The 23196-nt window shown below is 39.8% G+C and overlaps 1 protein-coding gene across 1 annotated transcript; it reads right to left on the bottom strand.

Moving 5' to 3' along the window:
- Positions 1–6: 6 nt before the first annotated feature.
- On the bottom strand, positions 7–4975 carry LOC149844014 (mannan endo-1,4-beta-mannosidase 6-like). Its single transcript, XM_090001011.1, has 5 exons — positions 4604–4975; positions 2895–3089; positions 1513–1635; positions 1068–1279; positions 7–761 (listed from the first exon to the last, which is right to left on the bottom strand). The coding sequence occupies exons 1-5, from the start codon at positions 4973–4975 to the stop codon at positions 332–334; spliced, it is 1332 nt and encodes a 443-aa protein (XP_089857137.1). The 3' UTR covers positions 7–331.
- Positions 4976–23196: the final 18221 nt, after the last annotated feature.

The raw sequence follows: 23196 nt of genomic DNA, 5'->3' as shown, positions 1-23196 counted from the left end.
TGGTAGTCAAGTTTAACTTCAATCGACTCTTTCTTCCCTCATGAAGCTTAATAGTGAGTTTGTTCAAGTAGCGAAGGAAACTTAATATCTCATCAAAAGCAGATTCCAAATAGCAATCATATACTGAATCTTTCTTTGCACAATTTCCTACATCTTGTAGGTTTCAGGGAAACAACCAAACATAGCACAAAAAGCGGGACCTTTTTTTTTCTGCACTAGAAGCCTGAATTCTCATAACCACTGTCAGAATTGGACTTGCTACAAATAAGAAGACCAACAGTCATTTACATCTCATAAAGGCAAACACACAAAATAAAAGGACTGCATGTTATTACAGTTCTGCATGCTTAAATAGTTCAAATCCCTTTTTCTTCTTGCAACCCCAATGGCATCTCCAGGAACACATGGTGTTAAACAAATCGAGTCTCTTTGAATGGAGAGAGATGATTGTTGCTGTTGAAGGTGATTTAGGAAGAAAAACTGCATATCCATCATCCATGTACTCTGTTCCCACTGGGAAGAGTTGCCATAGAAGGCTTCCTCCCCCAGCTCCACCTCTCCTTGTTGAGTTTACCAGTGTTTGATATACTGTGCTTATGAGTGTATCCCGAAAACTGTCATTGTAACCGCCATCTTTCGACGAAACACCAAACTCTGAGAACAGAACTGGCATGTTGAGTGCATTCTCTGCATCATCAATGTGTGCTTCCATCCATGGCCTCACGAATTGAAGATGAGCATCAGAGATGGATGATGAGATCCTTTGATGCATAGTCAAGTTAGCACGTGTTCCATGCATATTTTCACTTGTGAATAGTATGATAGTATATAAGCTACCCAATAGTGAAGTATATAAATAATAAATAAATCAGAAAATCTTGTTCCTAAGGAATATATAGACCTATGAAATACGAATATATGTATCACCCTTTCATGCATGCGTGTGCAATGTGCATGCACACACACACACACACACACACACACAGAGAGAGAGAGAGAGAGAGAGAGAGAGAGAGAGAGAGAGAGAGAGAGAGAGAGAGAGAGAGAGAGAGAGAGAGAGAGCTGACCATGTATCAGCGTATATGTGGACCGAAGCAAAATCAATGGCAAAAGCCCTGTGATTCCTGAGAAAGTCTGTACCAACTTGTTGAGCAAATGTGTTTGGATTGAATTGCACTTTCTGTGGGCTCGAAGGACCATAAAATCCTTCTGATCCAATCTCTAGCAGGTGACCTTGGTCTATTGATTTCACGTACATTGCCATCTCTTCTATCCATGCCTGAAAATATTCTCTTTTAGAAACATCATCACACACACACACACACACACACACACACACACACACACACACACAGAGGCCTTATGTGATTACATGCCCAAGTTTTTGAGCTGTACCAAACCATAGGCTAACTAAATTGGATTTTCAAACTTGTTTTGTGGATCTGCAACCTTTTGTCATATAGTATTTCAGATGTAGTCATAAATGATCTTTAACCATATGAAAATTTTAACCTGCAGTTTATCTCCAGAAGGGTCTGATGAACACCGAGGCTCATTCATCAACTCCCACGCAAAAATCGTTGGATCGTCCTTGTACGTCACATTAGTTAACGTATTAACCCTCGTCAAAACAGCCTTCATGAAAACAACAGAGAGAAGCAGCATTAACACTTTCATGAATTGCTTAATGAGGCAAAAAAATTCAACAAGCCATGCATTGAAAATTGATCCAAAATGGGCCTTATATAAATGCAATGTAAAAGTAGACAGGCCAACATATTTTCTTCATACCACGTTTTTTTTTTTGATAGTCCAAGGGAACACACCCCACCCCCTACTGGCCTCACATTGGCTGGCCTCTGCGGTTGGTAAAACCCTTGAGGCCTCTCCTGCCTACCAGGGAGTACACCCAGCTTCGACCTTGTGGCAAGGGATGCCACCAGTGGATTTCGAACTTGTGATGTGCCGTCAACTTGGTGACATTAACAAATTGCCCCTACCAAATGAGCGTATGGTGATTACCACTTTATGTGTTGTTGGATCCAGGTACTTAGGAATTAGGATCCAAATTGATGGCCATAGGGTCCCACAAAACAACTAAAAGATGGGTCTGTTATCTTGGTTTAATGTGAAGAATTAAGGAATAGTTGGTTAGTGGGAAGCTAGAATCTTCCATGGCCTTTATCAACATTGTAATAAGGGATGCATGTAAACTCCTTTTACTATTATGGAAGAGGTTTCCTAAATTGGTTTCCCTAGGATTAGGAGTATCAAGGAGTTGGGTTTGACCCAGACCCAACCCGCACCAAACTCTATAGGGTCTATGGTTTGGTGATAAAGCAGGATATCCAATTAAGAATTTGGGTTAGACCCAGAGGGTTTGATTAATGGAAAATGACTGTCTTGTACAATAAAAATGATGTGTTTTCCTAAAAACCCTGCAATTTGCCAAAATCCGCCCGATGACCAAAACTGCAGATAGCCAACTTTGTTAGGACCCTTTTACCCTTCACATGTGCAACTTTGTATAGACCATCCAAGTATGGTTATTAAATTTAGTACCAGTGGGGTTTGACCCAAATTCTGATTAAGATCCACAACTTTTCAATGTAAAATACATAAAATATAATATTTTATCAGGTAAGGACCAGGTTTGGTTTATCAATCCTTATCAGACTCGGGTATGGTTTCTCCTACGGTAGGTCTGGTCAGACCTGGGTCTGGACTGGCACCAGCACCTTAAAGTTGGATCCAGGTCCACAACCATCCAGGACCAGCCCGAGTTCGACCTGTTGACACCCCCAACCTAGGATTGTTACATAAACTCCATGGGTGTTAATTCATTAGATGCTTCCTAGTCTATTTTCATTGGGATGGAAGAGTATAAAAATTGCCTTGATATGAGACTTGAAGTAGGCCCTCAGAGTTGGGTCAGAAAAGAAATCATCATCAGAAGTAAGATTCAGGCCAGAAGATCTTCCCCATTTGACATACTGAGCTTTGCCACCATAAGCTTCCCAGTTGTTCGAGAGAGACAAAATAAGCCTGATTTTGTATTTCTTAGCCTCACTAATGACAAAATCCAATCCCTGCAGGAACATCAGATTATAATCAATATCATTCAACCAAAGATGATATGCTGGTCAATATTACTGCATTAGAGCCTCTGAACATGACATTGATCCTATTCCTATGCCAGTGGGTACAATATTGATCCCCTATGTTGCTCATTATATGATATATGGTCCCTTGATATTGCCATAACCTTAATGATGATTTGATGGCAATCCATAGATTCCATACATAATAGGACCACCCCATTTTGAGCATCAATTAGTTGGGTGACCATCCATTATCATGACATGTCCCTGACATAGTTCAGCATGTGGCTTTCTATGCTTACCCAGTTGCCTTCATATAGAACATTAAAAGTGATATTGTGGGTCAATTATAATGCTAAAGCTAGCCTTGAAAACCACATATCTTTGTTGTTATGAAGGATTCAGCATATATAAGATCACAACTTTTATGATAGGGATAATACTTAGTCACGTTGACATGACTGTCTCATGTAGCTGGGAATCACGGGGTGTAATCTTTAACATCCCAATCGGACCCCATAGATGTTCAAAATGACCAACTTGGTTGGATTTGCACATTAGGTAGTATATATATATATATATATATATATATATATATATATATATATATATATATATATATATATATATATATAATACGATTTTTCAAGTCGTGAAATCTTAGTACATTGTTAACCATTGATTTTTGAAGCTCTTCAAAAACCTGCTCGCATGTTACTTTTACATCATTCAAAACCCATTTTCTACTAAACTAAAAAAGCAGATCACATCTATAGGGTCTTGGATGTAGCAAAAAATTGAGAAAAGAATTAAAAAAGATGGCTTTATTACTAGATTGATGTCATGGTGTGGTGGAGGAACTCATCATTTGACATAGGATGGGTTCCATCCTACATCCAATCCGAGCCATCCAATCAATGGTTAGTATCGGCCCACATTTTCACTTGGATGTGGACTGACCCTAGCCTTCCAAATGCTTCAGCTGGACAGCTAGGATATCAGCATAGGATGAAACTCATCATATGTCAAAGGACGGGATCCTTTTTGTGGTGTCAATAAGCTAAATATTATCCCTCTTTTAAAGTAGCAAAATTTTAGTACATTGTGAACCATTAATTGTTGAAGCCCTTGAAAAACCTTCTGTTACTTTTACATAATTCAAAACCCATTTTCTGCTAAACTAAAGAAGCTATAGGGTCTTGGATCTAGCAAAAATTAGAGAAAAATATTAAAAAAAAGTTGGTGTTTTTTACTTGGATTGATGTCATGGTGTCAAAAACTAAATGTTGTCCCTCTTTTTTTTAAAGAAATACTATCTTTTAAAATAATATAACGGATTTATATTGTTATAAATAGCTAATATTTATTTAAAAATGAATGGATAATTAGTATTTGGTCATGTCGCCACGACGTTCCATCTAGTAAAGAATGCTACCTTATAATACAGTGAATGCAATGAAAGAAAAGAAACCTATAGGGAAACCAAAAGTTTGATCACTTGCCTTGAAGACATCTTCATCATAAACACCAGGAGATTTCTGCAGAGCTCTCCATCCACCATCATTGAAAGCCCACGTCCTACACACTGTGAGACCAACAGAAGAAGCCTGCTCGAATATCTCATCGACTTTGCCTCTTGTTGATGCATCAACAGCAAAGATCATCAGCCAGTATGTGTTGAAGCCATTAACATAAAAAGGCTTGTCCTTGACCACAAACTGGCTCCCTTTCTTACCAACCATTGCCCATTCTTCATCGCCCACTACTTCACAGTTGCAGAATCTAGAAGAACTCAACAGGATAATCAATGTGCAGAAGAAGAAAGGATTCATAAAATCTGAGAAATGAATGGTTTTTCCTTTGTGGGTATCCATGTTTTCCTATGGTAATGCCTTTTCCATTTGAAAGATATTGTGTGTATATATATAAAAATATATATATATATTATCATAAGCCCATGCATTAAAATGAGTGCTTGTTATTTGAGTAATGTGAAAGGATAGAGTAGACATGGTGGTTGGCTTTACTTTGAAGGGAGGACTTATTATCATTATTACTTTTTTTTTTAAATTTGGAAATCTGGATGAAGAAAGTGACAATTTGACAAGAAGTAATTGGTTGACAGCTTTTTCAACCATTTCAAAAGTAATATTTTGTCAGGAATCTTGTTTCCAGGAAAATATGGGTGAGGAAAAATCTTGTAACATTTTCAAAAATCTAGGTTTCTCAAGAAAATGTCGGTATATAAATATGTAAAATATATAAAATTCTAAATAAAAATATGAATAGTATGCAAAAAGTGTAAAGCATTATATTTTCAAAATAGACAATATTTTAAAAGTATTATGTTTTTTTAGTATAGTATCATCTTCTGAAGATATTGTGATATATAAAATCATGATATTTAAAAAATATGGGAGATATTTGTAACTATGGTCTGGACAACAGTTTTCATTGGATCATTGGCTTCTTGGTCATTTAACTATCATAGTGTAGCGTACACCCTAGAGGGTAGGAGTGCACAACCAATAAAAAAAAGAAGAAAAAAACTAGCAAATATGCGAATATGTTTTCTTTAATGTTCTTTAATCTTTTTAGAAGTTTCTTGGACTAGTTTGATATTGGAACACCGCCCGATCGCCTGAGTGGCAGCAGGCCTGGGACAAAGGTGCTTACCCCCATCATCCCATATTCGACTCTCACTGAGTGTGCAGGTGCCTTTAACTGGCGGGCTTCTTAAGGGCTTGGGTGTCGATGATCCCACCCAAAGATTATCTGCTTGGGCAGAGAACTTTGTCACACAAAAAAAGTTTGATATTGAAAATAAAAATAAATGAAGAAAACAAAAAACCGGGTCGGGTTTGGTTCGGACCCATGTGATATCAGACTTGGACCTGGTTTTTGGGTTTGAACTCGGGTCTAATCGGGTCCATTATAAGAAAAAACATACCGGGCCCCACAAAAACTATATGAACCAGACCTGGTAAAACCCTAATTCTTTTATCATTTTTACATTGAAAATTTGTGGGTCTTAATAGAAACTTGGGTCAGGTCCGGGTCTGGTATAAAATTTCACAAACTATACCTGGGTCCATGTATTAATCAGACCTTTGGGTCCAGATTCAGGTCTTATTATTTATCACCATACCCAGACCCTGTAGGGTTTGGGTCAAGTCCAGGTAAACCAGGCTGGTTGACACCCTTACTTGGAGTTCATAAAATGACAAAACTGCCCTTCATAAGGGTTATCCTTCTTCTCATTATGTCTTGTTTTCTGACGAATCTTTCTCATTGAGTTAAATTGGTTCTAAAGGCAATTTTGTCCTTGTCGTTCAGAGCATGTTTCCTCATTAGGGATGGCAGTGGACCGGGGCGGGGACAAGGTCTCCACCCCCGCCCCGTCTCAAAATCCTGCCCTCCATTCCCGTTTCATGTCCTCCATCCACAGTCCAAGTGGGGCGAGGCGGGGCCCTGTTTCCCCTCGGTCCATTGCCATCCCTAAAGAAGGATTGGGGATGGGGCGGAGTGGGGTAAGGTGGGGATTGGGACGGGGCGGGGCGGGGCGGGGCGGGGCGGGGTGGGGGAAGCGTAAGTCCATCTCCGCACGAGTTTTGATTTTAACCTCCATCCCTGGTCCAAAGGGGGTGAGGCAGGGCGGGGCCCCGTTTCCCCCCGGTCCACTGCCATCCCTATTCCTCATACCCAATGTTGTCAGTCTTGGTATATGCCTTGAATCCTTTGGCCACCGATTCAGCTGTATCAGCAGGATACTCAAGTGAATCGTTCTGTATCGGCCAAAAAATAATAAAAAATATTATGTGTTAATCACAACGTGGACACATGTTAAAATTATTAAAATAATATTAAAAAATAAATATAAATCTTTTTTTACATTTATTGAAAAATAGCTGATTCAAGAGTGAAGCGTTTCTGCGGATATGATGCGTATAGGCGGATATGCACTGATACTGATAACACTGTTCATACGGTTATACCTTAATACAATAAATAGGGATACTTTAATTCATATTTTTATATAATTAGGAGACTACATGAAATATTTTCTTGAATTAAACTATAAGTAATAGGGGAACAGTGAGTAGTGACACTAACTCTGCCTCTTAAGTCAAGATATTATTACCTTTTCATGGAAGAATATGCTATATTGCCCCATAAGGTAACCAAGCATCCTCAATTTTCTTAAGCAGCCATTTACTGTGGTAGGTGATTGAAACAACTGAATACCTGTTAGGGAATACTTGAAGGAGGATCTTAGTCATTTCAATGAATGTACGGCCAAGATGAGCTTGCCATTAGGACATATAATTTTTATATGTTTAATTCATGGAAGTATTTATATATATGAAGGTTCAAGGTAATAATACTATCAAGCACTTGAGAGTTAAATAAAAGCAACACCTACTACTAAATGACCTAGTGCCCCCATCGGCAATACTGTAATATTATGATATCATTGATTAACATGTAAGAAGAGAGAAAATCATAGCTAGAATATTATTTTTTTTAAAGAAATTTTCAAAATGGCATTTAACTTTGTTGGCATCATTCAGAGATGCACCTAATCTTTGTTAACTAAAATACCAAGGCCGCATAATTTTTTTTTTGTTTTTGTGTTATGTTGATAAAAAAACAAACTGAATTACTTGTTTGTGTAGCATGAGAAAAAAAGTGGAAAATGTAAGTGAGAGAGAGAGAGACCTGGAAATGGTGGTGGGTGGGAGAAAGATGAGTTGTGTTGTGGGTGAATGATTGCCCTAGTGAAAAAAAATAAATAACAGAGAAATTGTTCACACCCTAAGTGAAGGATTTTTTTTTTATCAAAAATCACACTTATTAGAAAAACTTTCCTTTAAAAAATTTGCTCTTGTTTGGAATGGTTGGAAAAGTTGTCACTTCTTTACTACTTGCATTTTTCCTATAAAAATCTTAAGGTGAAATCTGACCATAAGTTTTTTTTAATTAACCTCAGTGCACTTAAGACTTTTGAGACATACAATCATTTTTTAATATGCTGAAAACCCCGGTACCAATCTAGAAATTATGCTTTTTTTGTTCTTTCTTTCTTTTTTGGCAAGCTTCCTGACAGCCTCTTGTGAATTACAACCTAAGACTCCACACGTAAGGTAGTGACAAATATCGCGAGATTTATGAAAATCGTGTGATAATATCGTGAGAAATTGCTTGAAAGTTTAAAAGGGTAATTTCTAGATAGATTTTTAAAATAGCGCAAGATTTATGAAAAAACACAAATACCAAGATTTAAACACAACATTTACATTTTAAATGGCTATTATTGTGAAAAACTGTGTATTTTTAAAAATAATTTTTATTAATATTTTCTTACAAAAAATAAATTTATATATTTAAAATTATTTTTTATTGCCGAGATTCTGCCAAAAAATGCTAGATTTATGAAATTTTTTCAAATTCTCACGAGTTTTTGAAAAACAAGATTTTCCCATTTTTAATGTTTGTCACTATGGGTTGTGCTGCTATTTATTGAATTTTATTCTTAAAAAAAACTGCATACCCCCACACAACCAAAAGAAAAATAAAGAAAAGAAAAACGATGGGATTTGGGTTCGAGTTATGTTGGGTCAAGAATATGAAATCTTAAACCTGAACTATATAATTTATAGATTTTTTAAAAATATTAGATATTTTTTATACAAATATATAAGAAAATACTCAGGTCAGCTGGGTTGAGTTGGATATTCAACAAAAATCATACGGGCCACACACGTTTTTGAAATTTCAAATATGGCCAACATTTTTTCTGAAAACTTGCAAACAAGGGCTTCCATTTATTGTTGCCCTTTAACTAAGGTTAAATCATAAGTCCAATTACAAGAGTGATCTTCATCGTTAAGAGTTCAAACTCTTTACTTTTTCTTATTGACGTGGATGAATGAATATTGTTCAATTTTTAAGAGATAATACAAGAAACCAAAAAGCAGTCACATTTTTTAATATGATGGCTGTTGACTTGAGAACCCTGTTGGACAGTTTTTAAGAAAAGTTTATCTCATATTTAGAATTTCAGAAAAGTGAGGCTCATATTTGGAATTACTGACAAAAAATTGCCCCCCTACATGAAATATTTTCAAATTTCTATCCCATATCTGACCTATATGTTTCTTGGGTTGGGTCTGGGTCAACTCGAATAACATTCCATGGTATTTTTTATGCTCATACATGGTTTTGCAGGTTCAGATCAGTTTTGGTTAACCAAAACTAAGGATGGACAACGGGCTGGGGGGCCCGATGAGCCAAGCCGACTCGGCTCGTCATGAGCTGGGTTTTGGGTCAAGGTTTTAGGCTTGGGCCGGTTAGATACTCGGCCAAAACCCGGCCCGATATATACGCGGGCCGAGTTTGGGATGACTAGCTGGCTACCGGGCCGGCTTGACAGGTTTGAGCTATTCATTAATTTTTAATAACATAAAGTTTTAAAATTTTAATTAATTGCATAGTAACTTGATAACTATTATTATTTACTTAATTAGTTGCATTAATTTTATAAAAACTAAAAAGATAATTAGTTGGGGTACATAAAAACTTGTTAATTATTTATTATTTACTTAATTAGTTACACTAATTAGTTGGGTTTGGCTCGGGCCGGGCTGGGCCATGCCCGCTTCACATTGGACTATTGGACCAATGAGCCGGCTCATGGGCTGCTCTTCAAACCCGAACCTGTTAAGAACCGGTCCAAAGCTCGAGCCATTAGTAAATGGGCCGGGCCATCTCCCGGCTGGGCCGATGCCCACCCCTAACCGAAAGAAATCCGGTCCATTGGCAGTCATAATTCTAATGGCCATAGATGGTGGTTTTGCCACATTTGTTTTGCCATGTCTCCTTTGCTTGATATGCAATCCATGAAACCACTGAGGCTTGAAGCCAACTGCCTATGAATGCACAGCTGCAGTATTTTCCTAGCTGCCCATCGGTGTACAAATGAAGTAAAGAGGAAACCCATAGTTTTTTTAGGGGGCACTTGTTTCATGCCATTTCTTATGAAAGAGGCTATCTTTCATAAGAAATATACCTCTTTCATAAGAAACATAGTCTCTTTCCTAAAAAAAAGAAAAACTAACATGTTCATGAGAAATATGCAGTGAGACCCACGTAATAAATACCAAAAAAACAGCTTTTCTATCAAGATGAGTTCATACCTCCCCTTATGGAGGACTTTCCTTCCAAAGTAGCCCTTTCAAAGGAGTGTAACAAGCGCCCAGGGGCATTTCTTTCAGCTCAAAACGAAGGAAATAAATCCATTTTCATATGAAATGGGCCTCTTTCCTATAAACAAATACTTCCAAAGAAAGCAGTTCATACCAAACTGTCGGTTTCATATGAAAGCTCTGTCGCACCCCTCCCCCCTAGGGAAGCACTTTCTGCCAAGGAGTTGCTTTTCAAATGAAAGGGGTGACCCATCCGCAAGTGTGCAACAAATGTTGCATCGAACCTCATGTAGAGAAGGGTGGACATTGGGCCGGCTCTGCAGGGGGATCATTAGGATCCAACTGGCGGACCCAAAAATCTGGCCTGTTGAAAGCCTGACTCGGCTATTGTCGGGCCCATCGATCTGGGACTTATCAGGCTGAGTCTAGGTCAGGTAGGTCAGGCCCTTTAAGCCAACCAGGAAACGGGTCTGGCTGGGTTGGGCTCCATTAAAAATAAGTTTGCTAATCAAGCTGAGTTGGGCTTGACCTCTATTGGCATTCAGGCTGTCAAACCCCACTTGTCATGGGTCGGGTATCTGACTACCCATTGAGGTCTCCCCTGCCCGCGAGGGAGTGGACCCAAACAATGCTGTCAATATCAGATTCGGACCTGTATTGTTTGACCAACTATTCGTACTGATTCTCAAGTGAATCGTTCTGAATTGGCCAAAAAATAATTAAAAAATATTACGTGTCAATCAGGATGGGACAGGTGTTAAAGCCATTAAAATAATAGAAAAAATTTAATTTTAAATTATTTTTTACAATTTATTAAAAAATAAATAATTTAAGTCAGTATTGTATCAATTTTCTGGCGATACTATACGAATCGGCTGATGCAGGCCGATACTGACAACACTGCACCCAACGGCAACCTTGTGACAAGGGACACTCTCTGTGGGTTTTGTTTTTTTTATCTCGTGATGTCCTGTCAACTTGGTGACATTCACAAGTAGCCCCTACGTGCCTTTGAGACTAGGGGTGTCAACAGGTCGTTTGGTTTGGACCCAGTAGAACCAGACTTGGACCAGATTTTCAGGTATGGTATCATATTATGACATAGATTTAATCAGGTCTACTGCAAGAGAAACTATACCTGGATCCAATAATAACTACATGAACCAGACCCGGACCATATTTGGTACAGTAATATTTTTTTTTATCATTTTTACATTGAAAATTTGTGGGTCAATTGAAACTCGGGTCAGGTCCGGGTGTGGTATAAAATTTCACAAACTATACCCGGGTCCATATATTAATTGGACCTCTGTGTCTGGACCGGAGTCTTAATCGGGTCTTCTTATTTGTTACCATACCCGGATCCTATAGGATTTGGTCCAGGTTGGGTCTGGGTAAAGCAGACCCGTTGACACCCCTATTTGAGACTAGTTTGACCATATTTGTCACTGTTCAATTTGTAAGAATTTTGAGAGAAATAGGATTTTTGAAAGTAAGCCAAACAATATCCAAATTCTCTCTTCCCAATGGATTTCTGTTCCTAGGAATTCAAGAAGCGACTGCCAAATTTCCCATCTAGTTTGAGATAGAAACAGTTCGGATATGGGTCAGGTCAACCTGGATTCGACATTCAATATGGATTTCGAAGAATGAAACTAATTCTAGACCCAGGTCGAATACGTATATCATGGTATAGTTCTGGGTCGGGTCATATGTAGAACTGTGGTACTGAATCAACTGAAAGTGGGTAAAATATATTTACTTTTCAATTGAAAAAGCAAAATGGGTCGGGCTAGGCCGAGTTTCAAACCAGTCCTTAGCATATTTGGTTATCCAATCCTGACAGGATCCAAGTAGACCTAGCCACATTAGTTATAAAAGCCTACCTAGATTCAAACTTGTCTCATCTAGATGTGATAATATGGACCAAATCCAGTTTGGACCCTAGTAACAACGAAAACGTATTCAATCCAATTTAGATATTATGGCCAATCTATAGCCTACTCACAAAAAAAGGACCTGACATTCTCACTAATTACATTCAACCACCTGCATTTTTCGCTTTCACCACAAGTGTTCCCTTGCGACTTATATTGTAAAGTTGTACTTAAAGTCTATTTTGCTTTTGTTGAGTTTGATGTAAGCTACCCGGTTCAGGTGAATCAATACCTCGAAGGGGCAGCCCGTATGCTTGAACTGTAATAGCCCTCAGGCGAAAATTGTGAATGAATTAAATGTGTTGAGCTGTCTTTTGTTCACCCTCATTGTGATTGCTTCTTGTGATTGCAATTCTTCTCCCTCTATTTTCTCTTGCTCTCTTACACTCTGATTACAAGCTTCCGTGACTGACAAGTACGCTTGCGGCGGTAAGGAAGGACCGTCGCACCGCACTGGCCCATTGAAGAAAATAAGCCCGTGACAAGTGGTACCAGAGTTTGTTCTTGTGCTGGGAAAGGGACTTTGGAGTCGGTGTCGATAGACACGCCGATAGGCTGCGATTTGTGAGCAAGATATCATGTCGCCTTATCAAAATCTGCGCAACACCAAAGGCAAGGTAGTTGCCAAAGCTGAGAAGATGGGTTCACCTCGATGAAAAGAAGAGATAGCTGTAACTGTCAACAAGCTGGTGGAAGATGTGACTTTGCACGAGAAAGCGATTTCATGCGCAGTTAAATCATTCAGTGGACTGAATGATATGATGGCGAACCTGCAAGAGTAGGTGAACTTACAGATGGGGCAGATCACTTCGTTGACGAAAACAGTGACTGACTTGCAGGCTGAAGTAGGGGAGCTTTAGTTAAAAAACCATACATTGCAGCAGTAAGTGACCCTAAATGGCGAAAATGGTGAGAGGCCATCAAGGATTGATGTGCCAAGACCCACAAAGTTTAATGGTTCTTGAGACAGCAAGGCCATTGAGAACTTTTTGTTTCAAGTAGAAGACTACTTGGATATTCAAAATGTGACGCTTGAAGATCTCCGGATTAAGGCTGCAACAACATTATTGGATGGAGATGTTATCACTTGGTGGAGGCGAAAGCACAACGACATGGAGAGGGGTCAATGCGTGATAGACACCTCTGACGACTTCAAAATAGAGTTGCGCAACTACTTTATGTTGAGGAAAGCGCAGAGGCAGGCGTATCAGATGGTTCATGAGCTTAAACATACTAGTTCGTTACAAGACTATGTCAGAACATTTCAGAAGCTTATGCTGGAGTTACCTAACATGCCAGAAGAGGATAAGCTCAACTGGTTCATTGTGAGACTTCAGCCATGGGCATAGTCTGAAGTGGAAAGGAGCAACTCCCATATTCTAGAAGATGCATATATGGCGGCCGAGCGCTTAGTTGACACTCAACGCAAGCCTTTCTGTAATAACCATGATTTTTATCAGATAAATAAAGGTAGACTTTAAGTCATTAAGGTAATACACGAATATTTTATGGTTTTAATTATTTATTCGTAATTGGATCTTAGATAACCTATTTGGATCCTTGAAGTAAATCGGATTTTAATGAGACAATTTCTATAACACTTTAGTGGGAATTGGTATAGCTTAAGGCGATGTTCGGATCCACCATATTGCATTTGGATCTTCGATATCAGAACTTCAAATATTAATTAGGATCCTTAAATTGAAATCATAAAGATCGATGTACATTTAGCTGGATCCATAATAGTTCATTTGGATCCGTAGTTCTAAATCAGAGTATGATCAAAACTTCGGATTTCTGGATCCGAATTTATTAAAAGGATTGACGAAGCACAATGGATCTTGGATCCATATTAATTTATGTTAATTTTTGGATAACGTAAATGGATCTATATTAACCTATGAAAGACCCACAAGATCGTATCGAAGAATAAACCAAATGTATTAAGAATATGGTATTTCAAAGCTAGTAACATTTTGAATCCTTAGACGGATCCAAATTGCCCAACTAGGGGGTTTCATTAAAAGATTTGGGTTGCGGGTCTCGGTGGTGGCCAAACCGAAACCGTACCCAATTGAAGTGTAATATATATATACACATAAGATAATAATAACAATACTAAGTATAAATAAAAATATATGGATCCGTAGTTGGATCCGTATGGGTCCAAATATCGGACCCAAACCATCGATGGGCCGCATATTCAAATCGGGGCAAGAACGCGGGTCATGGATCCGGTCGATCCGCGCCCCGCACCTTACCGTGCGTTAAGTAAGGGCCCTTACCCGATAAATCGAGTGTTAGGGTTCATTTTTGAACCCTAACTCGTCGTGAGGGGTGGCTAGGGAGCATGGATGCGCAGCCGAGAGGAGTGAAGGAGGTAACCTCCTCCTTCCGTTTCGGGGGCCACCATCCTACAAAATCCCCCTCCCGAGTCTCTTCCTCCCATCTCCCTCTCGTTTTTGCACGCGCCAGCAGGGGCAGCCGACACCCTCTGCATCTCCCCCTGCGCTCTTCCTCTCCCATTTAGCCGAACCCTCTCTCTCTCATTCTTCCTCCTCCTCCTGCACTCTCGTCTCCCTGCTCCTCTCGATTGTGCTCGGTAGTGGAGCCGTGAACGCCGGCGAAACCTCCCTCTCGCAGCATCAACCACCATCATGCTGGAAAGAGGTAGGTTTTTCTGTGATTACGTATATTTACTAAGTTTCAAGCATCCTTTGGATTTGCCGTAACTCCCAACTCGAAAAAAATTGGGGTTTTGGGGTTGCCGTGAAACCCTAATAAAAAAGGAAAGGGGATTTGGGGTTTAAGCTACCAAAAATCCATATAGGATTTTCTATTGTCCCAGTTTATCTGTGCGCACTCATACACGATTGTTGCATAAGATCATGTTTAACTATCATCCAGGTTATAATCATCTTAATATGTTCAAGTGACTAGGAAGGATTTGGGTTTTTGGGTTGCTCAATGAAGATTCAGGCCCATTTCTTTTATTCAACTATGTCATATGTATAGGATGTTGTGTAATCAATGGGTAATACTTGCTGTAAAAGTCTAATTAGTGTTTCTTTTAATTCGATACAAGAGGCCTTTGTTCAATCAGTTATGTGAGTAATTTAATTCAAGTATATGCGTGTAAGAGTGTGGCTTCATAAAATGTTAATTTTTCCAGTATTGCTAACTTCTGAAAGTATTAGTTTTAGCTACAGTGTTCTGTGACCTTAATAGGTGGATTGTGTTTGATGACTTTCGTTTTTCCTTTTTAGGTTCTGAAAATCTTGCTTTATCAAGGGATATCAAACATTAAACTGTTACTAATTATTCCCTGCTAAAAGAAAAAAAAACATGATTGTATGTTTTGAGAATATGTGTTGTGATTGGAAATAAAACAATGCTTGGTAAGTTCGTTAACTAATTTATAATCGATGATGTATGCACTTAATCAGAACTGTGGGGCTGAGACCGAAAGACAAAATTATTTCTGTTTCTTGCGAAACCGTCCAGTCAGTGTATAAGCATGTACTGGACATACATATACTAATTCCATGTTGAGAACTCTAATTGTTACTATACATACATAGTTGAGTTATGAATAATTAGTGGCACAGGTTAGCATGCTTGTATGCTCTGCATTCTTTTTCAATAACTCGATATGCAATTGGTTCTGAAGACAGCCAATGAGCGTTTGAATCTCCTGTAGCTGACTTGATTTTATTTTTGTTAGTAACCTCTCAACTAGTGACATATTTTACTGAACATGCCACTACACTGGAGCCTACATGTCCAGGTGTTTTGTATGTCCTGATTTTTCTCAGGCACAGATAACTGCATATTCTAAAATTTTTATGCCCAGATTACTGCGTGGTTTAGAATAAAAGCATGCACATACTGATGGATTGATAGATAATTCTTTTTAGCTTTGGTAGAACAATAACCTGTACACACCTGTCAACCTGTTAGGTTGTACAAGTATATGCCTATCCATATGCAGGACAATATCTACATATATATGGGTAGTTATAATGGAGATTGCCCATTGCTATATAACCTGAACGGTATATGTGTTATAAGTGGTGAGTACCTTGAGCCTTAGCTATAACCTTATGTACACAACCAAATGGATATGCACTTCGCGTTTAAAGTTTCTGCGCATTTTCACAGTACTCACACACTCATTACGCGACATCACTCTTACTGCACATATTGTGGTACGTACGCAGAAGTATATTGGTGTTATACATGAAAGAACCCACATATTTTCCGAAACGTTGTCATATAGGGTCATTACTAAATCTCTGAAACTGCGTGTCTGATTTATGCATTGCATATTCCTTAAGTAAATCAACTACTATTACGTGCTAGTTACTTTGAAAAAAAAAAGGAGGAGAACAAAGTGTGTTTTAATCTTTATTGCCATTAGGAACATGTATATGACATCCTGATTGTAGTGGGAAATATGTGATGCTACATATTTGTGAAACACTAGGTTTTCGCTTTAGTGATAGAAGGAATTGTAACTTGATGGGCGTATGTGCAATTTGGTTTTATCTGAGATTTTTCATATAAACTGCTGACATTCAAATATGGAAATGTCTGAGTTTTGACTGCTTTCTGTAGAAGAGCTATGAGACATATTAATGAAATGTCATTTATTAAAATTGTTTGTTGCATGCAGTCAAGTTATGTGAATTGTTTTCCCTTGTCCACTAAGAATTCAAAATGAATGATAGGGAGTTTGGGAATCATGCCTAATTGGGCAATATGGATTGGGTACCTGATGCAGGTACTTTTGTTAATGAACATGTACTCAATGTCAATAACATTGGGGAGAAAAATTAAAGGTTAACTTCTGTGAGCCTGACTGATTGAAAGATACCGGGGCATTTGTGTCCGATTGGTTTAAAAGTACCAAAGCATTTAGAATAATGATCATAATACTGATAAGAACTTAAATTTAATTTTTGTTGCTCGACTGGTTTAAAGGCACCGGAGCACTTTGAGTGGGTTATGCAATCGATATGACAAAGGATGAGAATTGTTCTATGCACCTTGGTAAAATGACTAAGGTTGATAATTCTACTACTATGATAGTAGAAAGAAGTTGGGGAAATGCCCCATACTTCAGGAAAATAATTAAATGAAAAGATTAACCCACTCAGATTCGGGCTTACCTTGGAGAGGGTAGGTGGTACAAAACTTTGGGGACATGTGTTTAGTTTCGAGCGTAAAGCGACTCGTTGGTCCCAGTCCTCAGAGTTGGGGGACCCGGACTACCAAATGTGTCCTAGGTGGTAGTTCCATGTTCTTCTGCAGAAGTTAGGGATGCATCCTATTTTGGTTTTGGCCTTTGGGAGTTTCTCTCGGTCATTGGCCGCTCCCTTGGGATTTCAGTCACAGTTAGAATGTTCGGGTTAATAAAACAACTTTGAATAATATACCCCCGAACGTTTTCTTCTGTGATGGTTGCCTTGGCCCGTGTGTACCTGCGGGATAAGAAAAGATAAACATCAATTAGAATATTTTAGGTATCACAGTGAGTGGTGTACTAGAGAGACATGTTTATATTCTTCCAGCATGTTCTGAGCTTGTGAGGAAATGAAATACTGAAAGGTGTAGATATGAGATAATTGAATTCATGACTGAGATGCATGTTGCTGCTGTTGCACAATTCGCTTTACTTGCTTATGTATATGTCTGTTACAGTTGTTGCATAGTCTGCTTCACTTACTTTTAAGCATTCAATGGAATCGGTGGTCATGATATAGTTAAATGCTGCAAATGATATTACCTTATCATGAGATGAATTCTGTACTCCTGCAATGGTTGATTTGGTCTTGGTAGTGTTCATATATTCTAGCTAGAAACTTAAATTAACAATGTGCAGTAGTTTAATAATGTCATGTTCTCATGCTATGTTTTATTGTCCGTAATTAAACAAATCCCTTGCATACTTGTTACTTAGTATATTTGCCAAATTTACAGTAATTCCTACTTAGACGTGGTAGTCTAATTCCAATCAATTTACTATTTTTCAGGTAAAGAATAAGGTTTTTGAGCGACTACGGGATGAGGCATCGGATCGAGATTTTTGGATTTATTGTTCCAGGGATCGCTTGAGTTTATTATAAATTTTAACTGTTCATATCATTTAAAACTCTGATGATTTTCATTAGTATTGAAATGAAATAAATGTCTTAGGTTTCTCTCCACCGTAATGTCTCGAAATGCTTAACCTTCTTTTATTTCTTGTTTCCGCCGTTATAAAAAAAAAAATCTTAAAATTTTGGGTTAAAATTTCGGGGCGTTACACTTTCACCCCATCAACCAAAGTCGAAAAGAAGCCTGACCACAGAGGAGAGAAGGATGAGCAGTGCGACAACAAAGGTGAGACATCGACATGCCATCAATCCGACAAGAAACAAAACTACACAAAGCATAACAACAACCACAAGGGTACAATTGTAACATGCTAGTTTTGTGGTGATAGGCATATCACCATACAATACCCCAAGCGTCTCGTAAAGGATGACAGGCAAGCCAATGCAACGTAGGAAGAATGCAATGATATTGAATGCAGTGACACTGAGACCATGCAATCGCGGATGGGAGCCATGTGGTCGATCAATGCAACTAGAAGTTACGCAGTTGAGAACAAGCAGGTTAGCAAAGAACTGATGTATCTCGAAGTCATTACGGATGGAAAGTCTACTTTAGCTATGGTAGACTCTAGGGCGACACAACTTTGTCTTGCGAGAAGAGGCATAGCGATTGGGCTTGAAGCCCAGACCAAAGCAGAGGACCATCAAAACGGTAAACTCTGAGGCCAAGCCCATCCTTGGTGAAGCAAAAGATGTGCCTATTCACGTGGGGAGTTGAGCCAGCAAAACCAACTTCTCTGTGATGCCCCTGAACGATTTCAAGATGATTCTGGGTATGGAGTTTTTGCGAATTCAGAATATTATGATGCTGCCAAAGTTTAACACGTTGACGATTATGGGGCCAAACCTGTCCTATACAGTGCAGTGCCTTACGCAGAAAGGCAAGTCTTTAGTGTTATCGGCAGTGCAGCTGAAAAAGGGTGTCAAGCATGGGGAGCAAATATTCTTAGTTCCTATATGTACAGAAGAAGGGAAGGTAGAAGCAACAGTGCCGCCGATCCTAGCCCCCACTGTTGGAGGAGTTTTGGAGGGTGATGCCTTCAAATCTGCCAAAGCGTCTTCTACCAAGACGTGAGGTCGACCATAAGATTGAGTCGACTCCAGGAGCGAAGCCTCCCGTAATGGTCCCATACCGTATGAGATCAGCTGAGTTGAAGGAGCTGCACAGGAAGTTAGATGGGATGTTGAACGCAGACATCGTTCATCCATCGAAAGCCCCATTTGGCACTTCGGTTCTTTTTCAGATGAAACATGATGGCTCTAAGCGGTTATGTGTGGATTACCGTGCTTTGAACACAGTCATAGTGAAGAACAAGTACTCATTGACATTGATAGCAGACTTGTTCGATCAGCTAAGCAGTGCTCATATCTTTTCCAAGTTAGATCTGTGATCGGGTTACTGACAGGTGAGGATTGCTGAAGGTGATGAGCCGAAGACAACTTGCGTCACTCGTTATGGTGCTTACGAATTCTTAGTAATGTCATTCAAGTTGACAAATGCTTCAGCCACGTTCATGACTTTAATGAACCAGATCTTTTGCCCTTACTTAGCCAAGTTCGTGGTAGTCTACCTGGATGGTATTGTGATTTACAAGAGCAACATGGAAGAACATGTCGGGCACTTGCGAACAATATTTTAGGTGCTGAAAAAGAATGACCTTTGTGTCAAACGAGAAAAGTGTCTCTTCGGGCAGGAGCAGATCAACATTCTTGGTCACGTTGTGGGGCGTGGTGTGCTGCGTATGGATGAGCAGAAGATAAGGGCCATCCAGGAATGGGTTATGCCAAGCAAAGTACCAAAATTGTGGTCATTTCTTGGTTTGACAAATTATTATCGACGTTTCATCGAAGGTTATTCCCTCACTGCTGTGCCCCTCACAGATTTGTTAAAGAAGAATAAGGTATGACTCTGGACAGGAGCGTGCCAAGATACCTTTAATGACTTAAAGAAAGCCTTCGTGAGATAGCGAGTGTTGTGACTGCTTGATCACTGAAAACCCTTTGAGGTCCACATCGACACCTCAAACTTTGCCATTGGCGGAGTTATTATGCAGGAGGGTCATCCGATTGCATATGAGAGTCGGAAGCTGAAGGATGTAGAGAGGCATTACACGGTGCATGAACGTGAGATGACTGCCATCGTGTATTGCCTCAGAACCTCGCAACACTACCTTTTGGGTGTCGAGTTCGTTGTCAAGACGAACAATGTGACAACAAGCTACTTTCAGACACAGAAGAAGCTTGCACCTAAACAAGCTCGGTGGCAGATGTTTTTGGCTGAGTTCGACTTTGCCTTGGAGTATAAGGTTGAAAAGATCAATGTTGTTACGAATGCTATGAGCCGCAAGGCTAAACTGGCAGCTGCGCGCGTGGAGCCTTCTGAAGTGCATTTGAAGGGCACATTGTTGAGCCGCATACGCGAAGGGATGCAGCAAGATTCGACAACACATCACCTTGTTTCTCTGGCGCAGGCAAAGAGGACTCAGTGAATTTGGCTACAGGATGGCCTCCTCACGACAAAAGGAGGACACATCTTCGTGCCATAATGAGGAAGCCTCCACCGAGAACTGCTTAAAGAGTGCCATGATAAACTACGGGCTGACCATCTTGGTCAGGAGCGGACCTTAGCACTCTTTGAGCGTGGCTACTATTGGTTGTAGATGAGGGATGGCGTTGAGGGGGTATGCGCGAACATGCCTAATTTCTCAGCAAGATAATGGGACAAACCAGAAGGCTGCCTGTCGCCTTGAGCCTTTGTCAATGTCAGAACGTCCTTGGGATAACATCTCCATGGACTGCATTGTTAGTCTGCCAAAGGTAGAGGGCTTCAGTTCTATTTTTGTTGTGGTGGATCATTTCTCAAAGTATGCCACCTTCATCCCAGCTTCTAAGGAGTGCCCTGCAGAGAAGGCTGCAGAGTTGTTCGTAAAGCATGTGGTGAAGCAATGAGACATACCAAAGAGCATTTTGAGTGATCGCGATGTTCGCTTCATGGGCAAGTTCTGGCTTGAAGTATTTTGGCTACTTGGCTCTGATTTGCTGTTTTCAACAAGCTTCCATTCACAGACAAATGGGCAGACAGAGAGCATCAACAAAATACTTGAACAGTACCTTAGGCACTTTGTTAGTGTCAATCAGAAAAATTGGGTGAAGCTCCTTGACGTGGCACATTTTTATTACAATCTGCAGAAGAGCGAGTCTTCAGGCCACAACCCGTTTGAGATAGCCACGGGGCAGCAACCACCGACCCTGCACACTCTTGCCGCACAAGAAAATGGAAGGTCATCATTCACCTATCAGTTTATTCGCGTCTGACATGAGCAGAATGAGTTGGCAAAGGCATTCTTACACAAGGCAGCAAAGAGAATAAAGAAGTGGGCGGACAAGCATCGTCGGCCCGCTGGGTTCCAAGTTGGGGACCAAGTGTTGGTGAAGTTATATTCTGAGCACACATGCATCTTTCGCGGACGACATCACAGACTGCTTAGAAAGTATGAAGGACCCTTCACCATCATAAAGAAGGTGAGCAAGCTGGCGTATAAGCTGGAGTTGCCCCCAGACTTCAAGGTGCACCCAGTGTTCCATGTGTGCAATCTCAAGCAGTTTCATCCAGATGATGGAGATCTAGAACGCGGCATGCCACAATGCGCTCCCATCATACAGAGGGCCCCAACAACACAACGAGCCGAGAAACGCTTCAGTAAGATCCTTCATCACAAGGTCAACTACTTGGGCGAAGCAAAGAAATATCTAGTGCAGTGGGAGGAAACATCAGAACCAACGTGGGAGCCTACATTTCGAATGAACAACCGCTATCCAGCTGAAGTTAGAGCTTACCATGAAATAGATGGCGCCGAGGATGGCACATAATTTGGAGGGGGGAGCATGTTCTTTTGCGACTTACATTGTAAAGTTGTGCTTAGAGTCTATTTTGCTTTTGTTGAGTTTGATGTAAGTTGCCCAGTTCAGGTGAATCAATACCCCGAAGGGGCAGCCCGTATGCTTGAACTGTAATAGCCCTTGGGCAAAAATTATGAATGAATTAAATGCATTAAGTTTTCTTTTGTTCACCCTCGTTGTGATTGCTTCTTGTGATTGCAATTCTTCTCCCTCTATTCTCTCTTGCACTCTAATTACAAGCTTTCACGACTGACAAGAGAGCTGACAAGTAGGCTTGCGGCGGTAAGAAAGGACCCTCACGCCGCATTGGCCCATTGAAGGAAATAGGCCTGTGACATCAAGAGTACTCTTAAAATCAACATGTTTAAACTTTTAAGGTGGTTACCACGACGAGAGTCACCCGCATGGCCAATAGGGTGGTTGTGAGGGTTCTGAGATAAAGGCTGAAAGTGCACTAGGATCGAGGCAACGAGCACTAGAGGGGGGGTGAATAGTGCTTTTAAAACTTTTCTGCGGAATATTGAATGATTTTGCAAATCTCAAAGCAAACACACAAAGAACACAAGATTTTATCCTGGTTCGGTCAAACCCGACCTACATCCAGTCCCCAAGCAAAACCCGCTTGAGATTTTCTACTATCAACCTTGTAAACTACAAGATCACACAGACCATAACCGGTCTCACTTTCAGTAACAACCCAACTGAAAGCAAACAACTCCTTTACACCAAGGAGTCTTTCTTTTTACAGAAAAGAAATAAGAACTTACAATACAACCTATGAGCCTTCTTTTTGAATGCAAATGAGATGCAATTGGCTTTTGAGGTTGTTGAAACACTCTACTCACGAATTCACTATCTCTCAAAGTGATTTGAGTGAAAAACTGAAGTGAAAATA

The sequence above is a fragment of the Nuphar pumila genome, chromosome 3 (genome assembly GCF_984573655.1).
Source record: "Nuphar pumila chromosome 3, dmNupPumi1.hap1.1, whole genome shotgun sequence".
Lineage (NCBI taxonomy): Eukaryota > Viridiplantae > Streptophyta > Magnoliopsida > Nymphaeales > Nymphaeaceae > Nuphar > Nuphar pumila.
This window is presented reverse-complemented; position numbering and strand designations above follow the sequence as displayed.

Coding starts and splice junctions, on each gene's coding strand:
- LOC149844014 (XM_090001011.1), bottom strand. CDS start 4,975: ATGGATACCCACAAAGGAAAAACCATTCATTTCTCAGATTTTATGAAT. Junction 1,636..2,894: donor ACTTCAAGTCTCATATCAAG/GCAATTTTTATA, acceptor GTTTTCATGAAG/GCTGTTTTGACGAGGGTTAA. Junction 1,280..1,512: donor CTTCTGGAGATAAACTGCAG/GTTAAAATTTTC, acceptor GAATATTTTCAG/GCATGGATAGAAGAGATGGC.